The 14,998-nt window shown below is 34.6% G+C and overlaps 1 protein-coding gene across 3 annotated transcripts; it reads right to left on the bottom strand.

Moving 5' to 3' along the window:
• Positions 1-523: 523 nt before the first annotated feature.
• LOC120086570 (transcription initiation factor TFIID subunit 13-like) lies at positions 524-2,912 on the bottom strand. Of its 3 annotated transcripts, none has more exons than XM_039043291.2 (6): positions 2,780-2,912; positions 2,342-2,453; positions 2,217-2,254; positions 1,467-1,526; positions 1,306-1,380; positions 524-962 (listed from the first exon to the last, which is right to left on the bottom strand). In XM_039043291.2, exons 2-6 carry the CDS (start codon positions 2,442-2,444, stop codon positions 831-833), a joined length of 408 nt encoding a protein of 135 aa, XP_038899219.1. In that variant the 5' UTR covers positions 2,445-2,453; positions 2,780-2,912; the 3' UTR covers positions 524-830. The 3 variants fall into 3 exon arrangements, with proteins under 3 accessions (XP_038899219.1, XP_038899220.1, XP_038899218.1); XM_039043292.1 differs by having other exon boundaries at positions 2,342-2,449; positions 2,780-2,908; XM_039043290.2 differs by having other exon boundaries at positions 2,342-2,482; positions 2,780-2,906.
• Positions 2,913-14,998: the final 12,086 nt, after the last annotated feature.

Genomic DNA, 14,998 nt, shown 5'->3' with positions numbered 1-14,998 from the left:
GCACACAAACTCTATCATGAGCAAACCCACATGTAAAAGATGAATATTTTAGAGGTCGTTTAAGAATACAATGTAAAAAACGATAAAACTCAAAAAAATAAAAATATACTGTGTTTAAGTGCCAAGAACAATATAGATTACATCAGAAATTTAGCTCATGAATTTTGAAGTTTGTGACTATTTGATTCTTAGACTTTTTAAATTGTAACATCAATAGATTTGTAAACATTCCGAATTTATCATAAACCTATCTAAAAAAGTTATTAAACACAAATTTGAAAACTTAGAAACTTATAGATACACATTTGAAATTTGAAGGAGAAATTTGAAGGAGAGTAAACTTATAATTGAACCAAAAACGCATAAATCACCTCTTTGATGCCTTTATAAAAAAGGTTCTGAGAAATAATCAGATCTAATTTCAATTAGATGGCCACATAAGTTGTTTCCTCTAAGATAGGATACTAGTAAGAAAATCTAACAAATTTAAAGTAGCTAAATCAGAAGCATACTTGCTAGAAACTTCAAAAAGAGGTTAATTTCATTAATTCCAAAAGGAGTGTGTGTACAATAGGGAAGCCCCCACCTTTATACGTAGGTCAAGGCTAAGAGGAAGGGGATTAATATACATCAATTGCCATTAAGCAGATAGAACAAAATAATCCTTGCTAAAGCTAATTGCTTTGCTTTGTCCTGTCTAAAAAGGTTGACAAAGACAGAGAGTTAAGACCTGTCGGTTGACTTTCAATATGACAAGATCCCATAATGAGACGAACTTTGTTTGTGCAGCAACAATTACAATTGACCTCCAAAATATCTTCCTATGATTACTAATCCATCTTGTCTTCCTCTTCAAAAGCTTTTTTCAGCTTATCTTCATCTATCTCGAAAGCTCTCCTTGCCTGTTTCAGCTCTTCGTACATCGACAACAGTTCGGTAGAGCGGTTCAATTTGCGTGGATCCTAAATTGTAGAAAATCATATAGGTTAAGAAGTTTTAATATCTAATGTTAGTTAAACAATTGCAGCCGAGGGCGCTTGAGACACCTAATTTTAGATCAAAACAATGGAGCTAATCTGTTTATGTAATCAGCAAACCCCAGAAATCACACTTGGAATGAAGATCTATAACAAAAGCACTGGTACACAAGAAATGTATGCTTACAAAATGCCGGGATGAAAATTTTAATATGTCGATTTCTTAAGATAAAGGATGCCACATCGCACAGCCAAATAACGAGAGAACTTAAGTTCATTCATTGATATGAGAACATACAGAAAGAAACTATGTAATGTAGTAATGTACCTTGCGCATTAAATACAAAAAGTCTTCCACAGATAGTTTTCCCCTCTTGGATCCAATTTCCTGGGCTTTATACACCTGAAAAGAATATCTATTTCAAATAATCCTAACTATACATCATTGGTTTAGTAAGGGAGACTTAACAATTGCACAGAAATTCTTACCAGTTCAGTGATGTACTCCACAACTATCTCTTCCATAAGTGCTACAGATTCTGGAAGGGGCTGTAATGCAGCCAATAGAAACTCATGAAAAGGTATTTTTATTCATAAATGAAGACAACAACACACAGACTGGAATTTTTTCCTTGCTCTCATTGTACTTCTGATCTGCTAATAACTTATGACTAAAGAGAGAGGCAACCAATAAAATTCTTATCATGGCTCTTAATTAACGATAAGACGCATAAAACCTAACCATTATACAGAGCTTCAGGATTTCAAAACCGTAATTCTATTCTTTGTCATCCACGGGATAGGAAGCTTGAGCTCAATTTTAGAAAATACAAGGAATATTGATTAGTTCTTTCCAATTTTCTTCAGGCAGGTATGCATTTTACTGAGGGGATGGGGTAGCAACTTGCAAAAAAAATTAAAATATCAGAAATCATGGAGATGTCTGTTCCTATGATGAGTTAGATCAAATATCTTTGCACTGATCATTGCAAATATCTTCAAGGAATCCCCACCCACCTTTCCTAGACTCCCAAAAAGAGCTAAACAATCAAAATTTCTTTACTCACTTTCTAAGCTCTACAGAAGATTTCAACAAAATATATAAAGCCATGAAAGATGACAGAAAAAACCAGAAAAGTATAAAAAACAAAATTTCATGTCTGAATTTCCATGGAAACATACATAAGCATCCTTTCCATATAAATACAAACAAAAGTAATATATGATAATTTCACTTACATTAGGGTCATCACCAAAACCATACATCATGTGCTGCACTGGAAAGAGAGAGGATCACATAATTACATTTTCACATACAAACTTGGGATGAAGAAGAAAAAAGGAAGAAAAGGGAAATCAGTTACATTCTTTCTGAAAAACCCCTCTTTTGCGCTTAAAAGAGATTTCAGAGGGCTGAGACGACCCAGTTCTTTGCTTTGAGGACGACGCAGCAGATGGATTGTTCATCTTCACTATCTTCCCACAATAATCAATACGAAAATAATCTAACCGTGAAGGTAAAATAATCAACTATCTATAATCATCGACCCACTAAATTGAAACATTCCCAAAAAGGAACCCTATCACGAACCCGATGGAAGGAATATAAACCCTAATGAAAAGTTACAATATCAAACAAGCATTGAAACAGAAAGGGGAAATTTCAAAGTGGAGCCTTAGAAAAGTGAAGTAAATTTAAGCTAATCGAGTCCAATTAATTAATCTATGAATAAAATACACGCCAAAGAAGATAAAAGAAAGGACGTATTTAAAAACTGCTAAGAATTAGCCATGATTCTCACCGGAGATGGAAAATCGGAGCCACCGCAGGAGATCGCCGGAAATTACAGTATTCTTCCGCAGTGGGGTCGGATTAGAAAGAAAGGACGATGAGAGTGGTTTAGTTCGGTTTTCATTTTTGTTATTATTCTTTTTTCGAAAAAAAACCAAAATTTACCCTAATTTGTCAAATTATACACCAGAAGAATTTCGGGAACCAACATTAAAGGGCTTTAATGTCGGTTGACAACCGACATTAAAGACAATGTTATTAAAGCCTTTTAATGTCGGTTGCAACCGACATTAAAGCCCTTTAAAGAAATTTACAACCGACATTAAAGTCCAGAATCTGTCCGTTTTATCAATTATTATCCTTTTTTTAAATTCCGTTTCCGAATCCATTTTTTTGGTCAAAAAGTATAACATGACACATCATCATCGAACACTGTGGCTATGACATATTATTTATGTATGGATTGTAAATCTATTTCATTTAATCCACAAATTCTGCTATAAAATTATAATTTAAAAGGCCGTACAATAATTCAGCCCCTGAAAACACAAATTACAAGTAATACAAACATATGATTTTACAAACATTATGAGTTTACTGTCCCTCTCCAATTGGTAAGTATGGATCCCTTCATAATTCTTCTTGAACAGACCCCCCTAGCTTCAGCAGTGTCTGGTTATAGGCATCTTTGTTTGACCACTGTTATTCAAAGGATCACAAAAAAAAAAAAAAGGTTTAAGACAAAGGATTGAAAGTGAAAATGTGATTAGAATTCATATTCAACTAACCATGTTTATTGGGAATATGTATAAATGGTACATTCAAGGCAAAATTCTTTACTAGAGTTCCCCAAGAGAAAGCATAAAGAGGTTGCGATACCAAATCTTTACTCCTTTGTTGCACCTGCAAAACAAGAAAACTCAATAGTTGAATTAATGAGAGAATCTTCTTTTTAAATCTGAGTCATCAACTAAAACTTATTAAAACTATGAGTCAAACATTCTTTTAGTGTATTTAATTAGCATAATGCACAGGTTCTCAAGCCAATCAATCGTTTAGTTCCTGCATCTATCGCTTAGCTCCAGCGGCCCATCGTGTACCACAATTGTTTAGTAAACGATCTCGCGCATAGGCTATCGTTTAGCGCTGACGCCTTATCGTCTAACTCATTCACTTATCGCTTAACGTCATTGCCTATTGCTTAGCATTCCGCCTATCGTGTAGCGCGTCTGTTCATTGTCTAGTGCAGCACAATTATCGTCTAGCGTTCCTGCCCATTGCGTAGCACCATCATGTAGTCTATTGCTTAGCGCCCGTGCATCTGCTATACGATCGTTTAGCACCCGCCTACATGATCGACGATCATCCAACACCCGCCTACACGATCGTCTAGCGCCCATGCATCTATTATACGATTGTCCAGCGCCCGCCTACATGATCGATGATCGTCCAGCGCCCGCGCATCTGCTATACGATCGTCCAGCGCCTGCCTACACGATCGTCCAGCCCCCACGCATATCTACACGATCGTTTAGCGTATCGCTTAGCTCCGCGCATCTGCTATACGATCGTTTACCTCATCGTTTAGCTCCCCGCATTGCTATGCGATCGTCCAGCGCCCACCTACACGATCGCCTACCTCATCGTTTAGCTCCTCACATTGCTACACGATCGTCCAGTGCACGCTTACACGATCGCCTACCTCATCGTGTAGCGTTACCCATTTGCTACACGATCGTCTACCCAGCGCCTTGCGCTCAACATTTCGCTTTCACTATTCTTGTTCACACATACCCAATGCAGGAGCAACTCTTGGCAACACCTCTTGGCAACACCTCTTGCCAATACTTCAACAAATGTATCATATACAACAAATTGAATTTCAAAGGCCATAGACACACAAAAAGACCCAAATCTAGAAGCAGAGAGACATATTGAAGTGAAACCGCAGCTGGCTTTCATTGAGACATTTACATAAATAGTTGAGAGACGTAACATAAGAACAAAAATTGTTGTGAGTTTAAGAGAGGAAAGAGAAGAAGAGCATACTAATCTGGACGAACGACGAATGGCGAACTTCAGATCGAACGACAAACGGCGGCACACGGATCCGGGCGACTTCAGATCCGAGCGACTGGGTGCGGTCGACGACGAACGAATGAGAGGATCTACACCACGGATGACTGGGTGCGACTTCAGTTCCGAGCCAGATCTACACCACGATAGACTCTTCACCCACGATCGATGGACGAATGGTAGACTCTTCACCTAGATCTACACCACGATGGACGATCGACAGACGAGGATCTACACCATGAACGACTGGGTTTGGAAGAGAGAAGTGAGAAAGAAGAGGGTCTGAAGAGGGAAGTGAGAATGAGAGGAAAAAGAGAAAATAGGGGGAGAGTGAAGAGGGGAAAATGAAAAAATTTGGGGGAAAATAGAAAATGGGAGAAAATGGAAAAAGGAAAAATTAAGTGGGTCTTTAATGTCGGTTTAAAATCGACATTAAAGGTACCCCTACAATGTCGGTTTAAACCGACATTAAAGATCCGCTTTTTTTAAAAAAACAAAACCAACATTATACATTCGATTTCACTTTTTTCAACTGACATTAAAGCCCAAAATTCTTGTAGTGTTATATCCTTTCTTTAATTCTAAATTAGATTACTAATTGTTGTGAAATTGAGGAGTACAATGACACACAGATATGGAAAAAATGTAATATAATAATATATTTATATAATAATATTAAATATAAAAAATATAATATAAAATAACTAAAAATACAAAATAACTAAAATTATAAAATTGGATAATATGTACATTAGTGGAATTTTAAGGTGAAATTCTCACCAATGTATGTGTATTTTTAAGATCTACCAAATGTCACTATTTATAGGTAAAGTGGCAAGTAGGATGTGGTCTACATGGACACCAAACATGAATAATTACAAGGCACATGGACAACATAAACGATGATGAATGGCTTTGGGACACTAAGCAATAGACATCTATTTATTATTATAATATTCATAATACTCTCCCTTAGATGTCCATATATATATATATATATATGAAATATGTCTCATTAAAACCTTACTAAGAAAAACTTAATGGGAAAAAACCCTAATGAAGGAAAAAGAGTACATATTTCATATAATACATACTCCTAAAAGAATACAATATATTTACTCCCCCTCACGAAAACATCACTTAAGCTCTCTAAGTCGTCGTATTCCAATGTTGTGCACTATTTTTTCAAAAGTTGCGCGTAATGCCTTTGTAAATAAGTCTGCTAGGTTATCCTTTGAACAAATTTGTTGTACATTAATATCACCATTTTCTTTAAGATCATGAGTGTAGAAAAACTTCGGTGCAATATGCTTTGTTCTATCTCCTTTAATATATCCTCATTTTATTTGAGCTATGCAGGCTGTGTTTTCTTCGTATAATAATGTTGAAAGATTTTTATTAGATACAAGCCACACGTTTCACGAATGTGTTGAGCCATTGACATTAGCCATACACATTCTCGACCAGTCTCGTGAATTGCAAGATTTTAGCATGATTTGAGGAAGTGGCCGCTATAGTCTGTTTCACCGATTGTCATGATATAGTAGTTCCTCCACATGTGAACAGATAACCTGTTTGAGATTTAGCTTTGTGTGGATTAGATAAATATCTAGAATCTACATAACGAACTAGATCAAAATTTGATTTATTTGAATAAAACAAACCCATATTGATTGTTCCTCGGAGATAATGAAATACACATTTAATTCTTTTCCAATGTTTTTCTGTAAGAGAAGAACTATATCTAGTTAATAAATTTACTGAAAATGCAATATTTGGTCTTGTATTATTAACAAGATACATAAGTGTCCCAATCTCACTAAGATATGGTACTTCAGGACCAAGAAGTTCTTCATAATCTTCTCGAGGTTGAAGTATATCTTTCTTTATATCCAATAAACAGACTTCCATTGGAATATTTAATGGATGTGCTTTGTCCTTATAAAATATTTTCAAAATTTTTCCTATATAAGTTGACTGATGAATAAATATTCCATCTGCTAAATGCTCAATTTGTAAACCAAGACAAAATTTTATTTTTCCGAGATCTTTCTTCTCAAATTCTTTCTTAATATATTCTATTGCCTTTGAAAGCTCTTCAGAAGTTTCAATTATATTCAAGTCATCAACATATACAACTGTAATAGCAAGTCTTGATTTTGATTTATTTATAAAAACACACGAACATATTGGGTTATTTTGATATCATTCTTTTAATAAATATCCACTCAGGCGATTATACTGCATACATCCTGATTGTTTCAATTCATATAGTGATTTCTATAATTTTATTGAATACCATTTCTGGGAATTTGATGTATATGTTTCAGGTTCCTTAAATCCTTTTGGGATTCTCATATAAATATCATTATCAAGAGATCTATATAAATATGTTGTGACTACATCCATAAGATGCCTATCCAGACTTTTATACACAGTCAAGCCAATTAAATATCTTAGTGTAATTGCATCCACCACTGGAGAATATGTCTCCTCATAATCAACACTAGGTCTTTGTGAAAAACCTTGAGCAACTAGTCTTGCTTTATATCTTGTGACCTCATTATTTTCATTTATTTTTCTCACAAATACCCATTTGTATCCCACAGGTTTAACACCTTCTGGTGTTCGGACTACTGGTCCAAAAACCTGTCGTTTTGAAAGTGAATTTAATTCTGCTTTGATTGCTTCTTACCACTTAAGCAAATCTTTTCTATGTCGACATTCTTCAATAGATTTTGGTTCAGGATCCTCATTTTTAGATATAATATCAAGAGAAATATTATACAAAAAAATATTGTCAATAATTACATTAGTACGATTCCATCTTTTTCCTGACATGACATGGTTTATTGAAATCTCATTATTATCTTTAGATATTTCACCTTCCTCACTAGTCATGTCGAGGATTTCTTCATGAGTATTTACATTCTCAATCAAGTATTTTTCACTATTAATTATTTTTCGTTTTCGAAGATTTTTATTTTTAGAGCCCACTGGTCTACCACGCTTCTGGCATGTTCCAGACTCATTAGTGACAACTTGTTGTGTTGAGATATCAATTTTCGATGTACCATTTGTAGTTGGTATATGTGACCTAGTTACTTTCTTAGCATCTATAAATACATATGGTAATTGATTTTCTATAATTTGAAAATGAATTATTTTCTAAACTTCAAGTTCACATTGATCTCGAGAATCTAAATGAGACAATAACGATGCATTCCATGTAATTTCTTTTTCCAACTTCTTAATTCCTCTCTCTAATGTTGGAAAATTTGTCTCATTAAAATGACAATAAACAAATCGTGCAGTAAATACAACACTTATCAGGGGTTCAAGATATTTAATAATTGATGGGGAATCATATCCAATATATATTCCTAACCTCCTTTGAGGACCCATCTTAGTGTGTTGTGGTGGAGCAATTGGAACATATACTTTACACCCAAAAATTCTCAGATGGAAAATCTTTGGTTCATGACCATAAGCTAATTATAATGGTGAGTACCTATGATAAGCTATTGGCCTAATGCATACAAGTGACGCTGCATGCAAAATAACATGTCCCTATACAAATGAAGGAAGCTTAGCTCTCATAAGTAATGGTCTTGCAATTAATTGCAAAAGTTTTATAAATGATTCTGCTAAACCATTTTGTGTATGAGCATGAGTTATAGGATGTTCAACACTTATCCCAATTGACATACAGTAATTATCAAAAGCTTGAGATGTAAATTCACCAGTATTATCAAGACGAATGATCTTAATTATATAATCAGAAAATTGTGTTCTTAACTTAATTATTTGAGCAAGTAATCTTGCAAATGCAAGATTTCGACTTGATAATAAGCACACATGTGACCATCTACTGGATGCGTCTATTAATTCCATAAAATATCTAAATGGTCTACGTGGTGGGTTAATAGGTCCATATATATTACCATGAATTTGTTCTAAAAATGCAGGCGATTCAATCCTCACTTTAGTTGGTGATAGTCTAATTATCAATTTTTCTTTAGAGCAAGCATTACATGATAATTCATTAGATTGAAGAATCTTTTGGCTCTTTAATGGATGTCCATTTGAATTCTCAATAATTCTCCTCATCATTATAGATCCTGGATGACCCAATCAGTCATGTCAAATTATAAATATATTTGGGTTCATGAACTTCAAGTTCATTGTTGCATATGTTTCAAGTACTCGTATATGAGTATAATATAATCCAGAGGATAAAGCAGATAACTCTTCCAATATACGTTTTTCATTTGAGATAGTGGATATGATATATAGATATTCTACATTATTCTTACCATCAGTCTCAATATGATAACCATTGCAACATATATCTTTAAAACTTAGAAGATTTCTCTTTGATTGACTAGAGAACAATGTATTGTCAATTGTAAATTTTATTCCTCTAGGCAAAATAATATTTGCTTTTCCAAAACCTTCAATTAAGTTTGTAGAACCTGATATTGTATTTACTTTTACTTTCAGCATTGTCGATTTGGAAAAGTATTTTTTATTTGTAAGTATTGTGGGTGTAGTTGCACTGTTTGCCAGACATAGATCTTCTTTGCTCATTTTTTAATTACCTAATATATGAAAATAATTCATGTTTCTTCACTAAAAGAAAATAATTACAATAAGAAAAACAACGCTTAAAATATACAAAAGTTACTAAAAAAGATATGAAGATAGGTAAAAGAAAACAATAACATTAAGTCTAGCTATTCTCATAATCAAAAGAAACACTTGATGTTCCATCAACTACGCCAATCTTCTCTTCAAGAGATTCAAAGAAGTCCGCCACATCCAAATTTTTCATATCAGATGGGTAAAATATATCATTATCATCAAAATTATGCAAAATTTTCTACACATTTTTTTCCTTCTTCCTTCACGGAGACTTGATAGAGGTCAACTAAGTGTTTTGACATATGACAGGTACGTGACTAATACCCAATCATTCCGCATCGGAAGCATTTATTTTCAAAACTTTTTGAACTCTTATCTTGTGGAGTTTTTCCTTTGTAATCATCAGTTCTTTTGGTTCTTTTAAAATTTGAATGTCCACCACAAAAATAATAATTATTTCTTCCCTGCACGATCATTGATGCGTAAAATTGTGATGTGTTTTGGTGTGAGTTTGTGGTGATGTGTGTTATGCGGTGATCATGTAAGCTTTCCTAACAAGGCCCAAGTATAAGCCTTCTTAGGTTTCCTGGTAAGTCCAGAATCGAACACAGGGACTACTAAGTAAATATGCAACAAACTCTTTGATTCTATTGTGGTGGTAAATGAATGAAGTGGATAGTATTTTGAGTGAGATTTTTCCTAAGCGACGGAGTTGAATGCAGAGTAATGAAAGCGTAGAGTTACAATAAGTATGCGATGAAGGGGTTGAGAAGGGATTTAGCTAACATTTCCTAAGATTGTGCACAAGTCATGTGATTATGCTACACACAAATAACAACACTTCATTTCTCAATGCAGAATGCCATAATTCCTATTTCTAGGACGCATGCGATGTATATGCGAAACAGTTGATAGGATTTTATTTCTAAGCCTCTACTCTTACCTATGTGATGATGAATGATGCACACATAAAACAAGGTGACCGCATACAATTATTCCTATTTCTAGGGTGCATGCGATGTGTAAATAGCAATAGAACTTATGTCTAAGTTTATATTTCTTGCTTATGCAATTCTAATCTGACTCTCTCAAGCCTAGATTCTAATCTGACTCTCTCAAGCCTAGATTCTATCTTTAGACTACTCTCTCAAGTATGTCCAAATGATGAATGATGCATACATAAGACAAGATGATCGCATAAAATGTAAATCTTAAGTCATGCTAGCTAAGTACTTCTTAATCCAATAAAAAATTTAGCTACTCATGCGTGGTATGGAGAGATTGAACATAGATTGAAATGAGATTTCTATTTTCTGCAAATAAAGTACTGAATACAAAATAACAAATGGATTTGAGAGATAACAAGCCCGGTAAGCAATGTCTTGCTTCCCGTGGCCTTTTACACTGCTTTTTTATCACTTCAACTCTGTTCTCAATGTGCATTCTTGCTCTCGTAAGGGTTGGCCCTCTCTCGTGTGTGTAGCTTTCCGACAGTCTCTCGATCTATCCGGAAGCGATTTCTCCTGGCTTTGCTCGTCTCCTTGCTCTCTCTGTCCTCTATGTATATGTATGAGTATGTGCATGAATATACTAACTAACTAACTCATATTTTACACTGGTGGCCTTCGGTATTTATAGATTTCAAGGTGAAACAGCCTTTCTTGCTAATGATTACAATGATGGGCAACATTAATTCTCCTACTCCGTTGTGCCGTTTAATGGTCATAGAAAATTGAGTGTACTTGCTACAACGTGGCTTTTAACGGCTTGTCAACTAAATTCAGAATCGACCGTTATCAGCTTTCCGTCCCATCATGATTTATTATATTGTCGCCTTGATGCGAGGTCTTTATGCGACCACCTTTTTAAGAAACTTCTCACGATCACATGACTTGCGATTGCAATCTTCAAGTGTGCTGATACACTATGCCTTGGATCGCAATTTCATATGCGTCATCGCATTGTACCTGCACAAAATAGTTAAATTAATTGCTTTTATGCGATGAGCGCTTACGATCATAATTCCTTTCAGTTTAGCATTTTCGAACATGATATTGCCTATTTTACCATCACATTCTCTCATTGTTTTACTTATTTGAGCTGTAATAACTTGTATTTCTATCAGTTATCAGTCACGACCTCGACCACGATTATTATTAAAATTTACAGCATTCACTTCAGGGAATGATGTTGTTCTCGTTGGTCGAGATTCATGATTTTTCATTAATAACTCGTTATTTTGTTCGGCCACGAGAAGACATGAAATTAATTCAGAATACTTTTTAAAACCTTTTTCTCGATATTGTTGCTGCAGGAGCATATTCGAGGCATGAAATGTAGAAAATGTCTTCTCTAACATATCAGTATCAATAATTTTTTCTCCCCATAACAATAATTTTGAACTGATTTTAAATAATGTGGAGTTGTAATCACTTACTGATTTGAAATCTTGTAGCGTCAAGTGCATCCACTCATAATATATTTTAGGAAGAATAACTATTTTTTGATGATCATACCTCTATGTCAAATTTTTTTCACAAGATACGAGGATTTTTTTTATTGTAAGATACTTCATTTTCAATCTCTCGTGGATATGATGACGAAGGAAAATCATAGCTTTTGCTTTGTTCTAACTGGATGTTGTATTTCCTTTTTTAATTGTTTCTCTAGAGTTCATAGCATCCAGGTGAATTTTGGCATCAAGTACCCATGAAAAATAATTATTGTCGTTAATATCAAGGGCGAAAATTCTAATTTTATGAGATTTATCATGATAGCACTATCATAAAATATTGTACTTATGTTAGAAATTTACTAGATATTGAATATGCAAAATAGCATTAAATTTATTAATTATAACGAAGAGGGAAAAACCGACATACCTTTAGGATCTACCTTTAGTAGGAAAAATGATAGGAGCTCATGTTGATAACGTGTTGTGAAATTAAGGAGCACAACGGGAACACAAATATGGAGAAAATATAATATAATAATATATTTATATAATAATATTAAATAAATAAAATGTAAGCTAAAATAAATAACTAAAAACATAAAATAACTAAAATTATAAAATTAGATAATATATAAATTAGTGGAATTTTGAAGTGGAATTCTCACCAATGTATGTGTATTTTTAAGATCCACCAAATGTCACTATTTATAGGTAAAGTGGCAAGTAGAATGTAGACTTACGTGGACACCAAACATGAATAATTATAAGACACATGGACAGCATGAAGGGTGATGGATTTGGGACACTAAGCAATGGACATCTATTTATTATTATAATATTCATAATAATAATACAATTTTAACTCTTTTTAAGACGAAAAATTCAACAAACCACTAGAACTAAGTTACTCCCTCACTTCTTCATCACGGAAGATAGGAATAATACAACCAGAAAAGACATTTTTCTAAAGATAAGAACATCCTTGAAAGGATGCCAAAGCTGCAATAGCATGGCCAATTTTGTTCTCCTCCCTAAGGATATGATAAAAATGTGAGATATATACAAAATTTGCAAAAAAAATAATGTCGTAAAAAAAGATCCCGATATCCGTAAGGGAGCACTCCTTTCTATTCAACATATTAATAACTTCTAATGCATCTGACTCCACCTAAAGAGCCCGATTAGTCTTAGACCACATGCGTTCAATCATAGAAAGACCTTCCAAATAGCTTCGACCTCAAGCATACTAACGCATTGTTCCTTGACAATACTCTTGCGTCCCCCAAGAATTGGGTGACCCAAATAGCCACGGACAATCAACCCCAGCCTGCCTGAGTCCTTCTCCTTAGATCATGCCATATTGGCATTCAGCTTCCAACAACCAACCATTGGAGGAGACCATCGATGACAATAGAGTTGGGGGGGGAGGGGGAGCCCAGATATTTCGCCCTATAAATGCAAAACTATTAAGGTCAGGTTAGATATGCATGTTGTGAGCTCTTTTGGTTCATACCTGGGCCTTCATTCCCAAAATGGGCGAGATAAAGGTCTGGTCTTTAAAGAGGTCAAAGAGCGGATTTGGAAATTTGTCCAAAGTTGGAAAGAAAAATTGTTCCCGATGGGAGAGAAAGAAGTCCTTTTGAAAGCGGTTGCCCATGCTATTCTTTGCTATATGATGAGTTGCTTCAAACTCCCTGCCAGGTTGTGTAAAAGTTTGAAAAAAATTATTGAGTTTCATGTCCTAAAACTCGTGGTTATAAACAATAAAACTTATTCTGAAAATTTAACAAGTTGTTATTGAAGATATGAGTTGCTTATTTCGTTTTAGAAATAAATCCAATAAACTAAAAGATCCATGACTATTATATGAGTACTTGAACTTTATGTGGAGACATAAAAGTGGATCAAATTCAAGTAAATAGTCAAAATGATCTATAGTATATGAATGAGGTCAGATGCCTTATCCTGATAACACTATTGGATGCGGTCCACTCTGTAGTTGTTACAAGGAGTTGTAAAGTGCTACAGACGATGTGATCCTAATTCATACATGTTATGACATGAGGAGTAGGGGCGTCCTGTGCAATGGGTTTTGTACAAGATCGGACCACAAAATCAGCCACTCTTACTTTATAACGCTATTTATTGTTTAAGACTGACTATTTCAAAGAGATGACCTAGCTAACTTGACCTTAATCTTGAGCTAACTATGAACTCTTGTTTATTCAGAATTATTCTTAGATTTACATAGGTGAGGGTTGGATCAACAACGCTGGCTCAATAAACCTCCATTTCAAGGGTAAGACTAGGTAGATAGCTGGGGACATAGGGTGCAAGATGAAATTCACTCTTACCTGCTTTCAAGGATAGTAGAGAGGTTGTTCCCTTCACTACAAGGAATTGCACTTCTCCCGACGTTACAATTGATCGGGAAAGGGTGGAAAATGCGTCGAGAGAACCTCTCCCGATGAATAATGGATCGTCAGGAGTTTGGTTAGAAAAAGTTCGTCGGGAGAGGAACTTCTGATGCATGAAACAAAAGTGTCGGGAGTTAGTCAAAGAACTTCTGACGCATGTATAGGGCGTTGGGAGTTCCTCAAACTCCCAACGCATTAAATACGGCGTCGGGAGTTCCAAACTCCCGACGCCCTATACATGCGTCGAGAGTTCTTCGACTAACTCTCGACGCCTTGTTTCATGCGTCGGGAGTTCAAGAACTCCCAATGGTTTGTTTTATTTGTTGGGAGTTTCAAGAACTCCAGACGCAGTAAAATATGCATGGGGAGTTCCTTCATTAGTTGAATATTGTCTTTTAAATATTTTTAATTTTTAATTTGTAATTTTTTAAAATTTGATATGAATAACCTGTAAAATATAATTAACCAACTTAAACAGATTCACATAATACATAAAACAAAGAAAAGGAAGTCCATACTATAACAAATAAATGAAAAATTATAATATCCTACAATAAAACAAAGTTGATACTAAATAAAAGAAATTTGTTTTCACAAATACATAGAAGAAATAAAATGAAAACAACGTCAATAAATA

This window comes from Benincasa hispida, chromosome 9, assembly GCF_027475165.1.
Source record: "Benincasa hispida cultivar pf3 chromosome 9, pf3_genome.v1.1, whole genome shotgun sequence".
Classification (NCBI taxonomy): Eukaryota; Viridiplantae; Streptophyta; class Magnoliopsida; order Cucurbitales; family Cucurbitaceae; genus Benincasa; species Benincasa hispida.
The sequence above is the reverse complement of the archived record's forward strand: the minus strand, read 5'-3'. Positions and strand labels throughout refer to the sequence as shown.

What these genes read in the sequence shown, in the direction of transcription:
- LOC120086570 (XM_039043291.2), bottom strand. Translation starts at nt 2,444, where the DNA reads ATGAACAATCCATCTGCTGCGTCGTCCTCAAAGCAAAGAACTGGGTCG. An exon ending in AGGGGTTTTTCAGAAAGAAT is followed by an intron (nt 2,255 to 2,341) that starts GTAACTGATTTC and finishes CTCTCTTTCCAG; the next exon opens with TGCAGCACATGATGTATGGT. An exon ending in GTTTTGGTGATGACCCTAAT is followed by an intron (nt 1,527 to 2,216) that starts GTAAGTGAAATT and finishes GCTGCATTACAG; the next exon opens with CCCCTTCCAGAATCTGTAGC.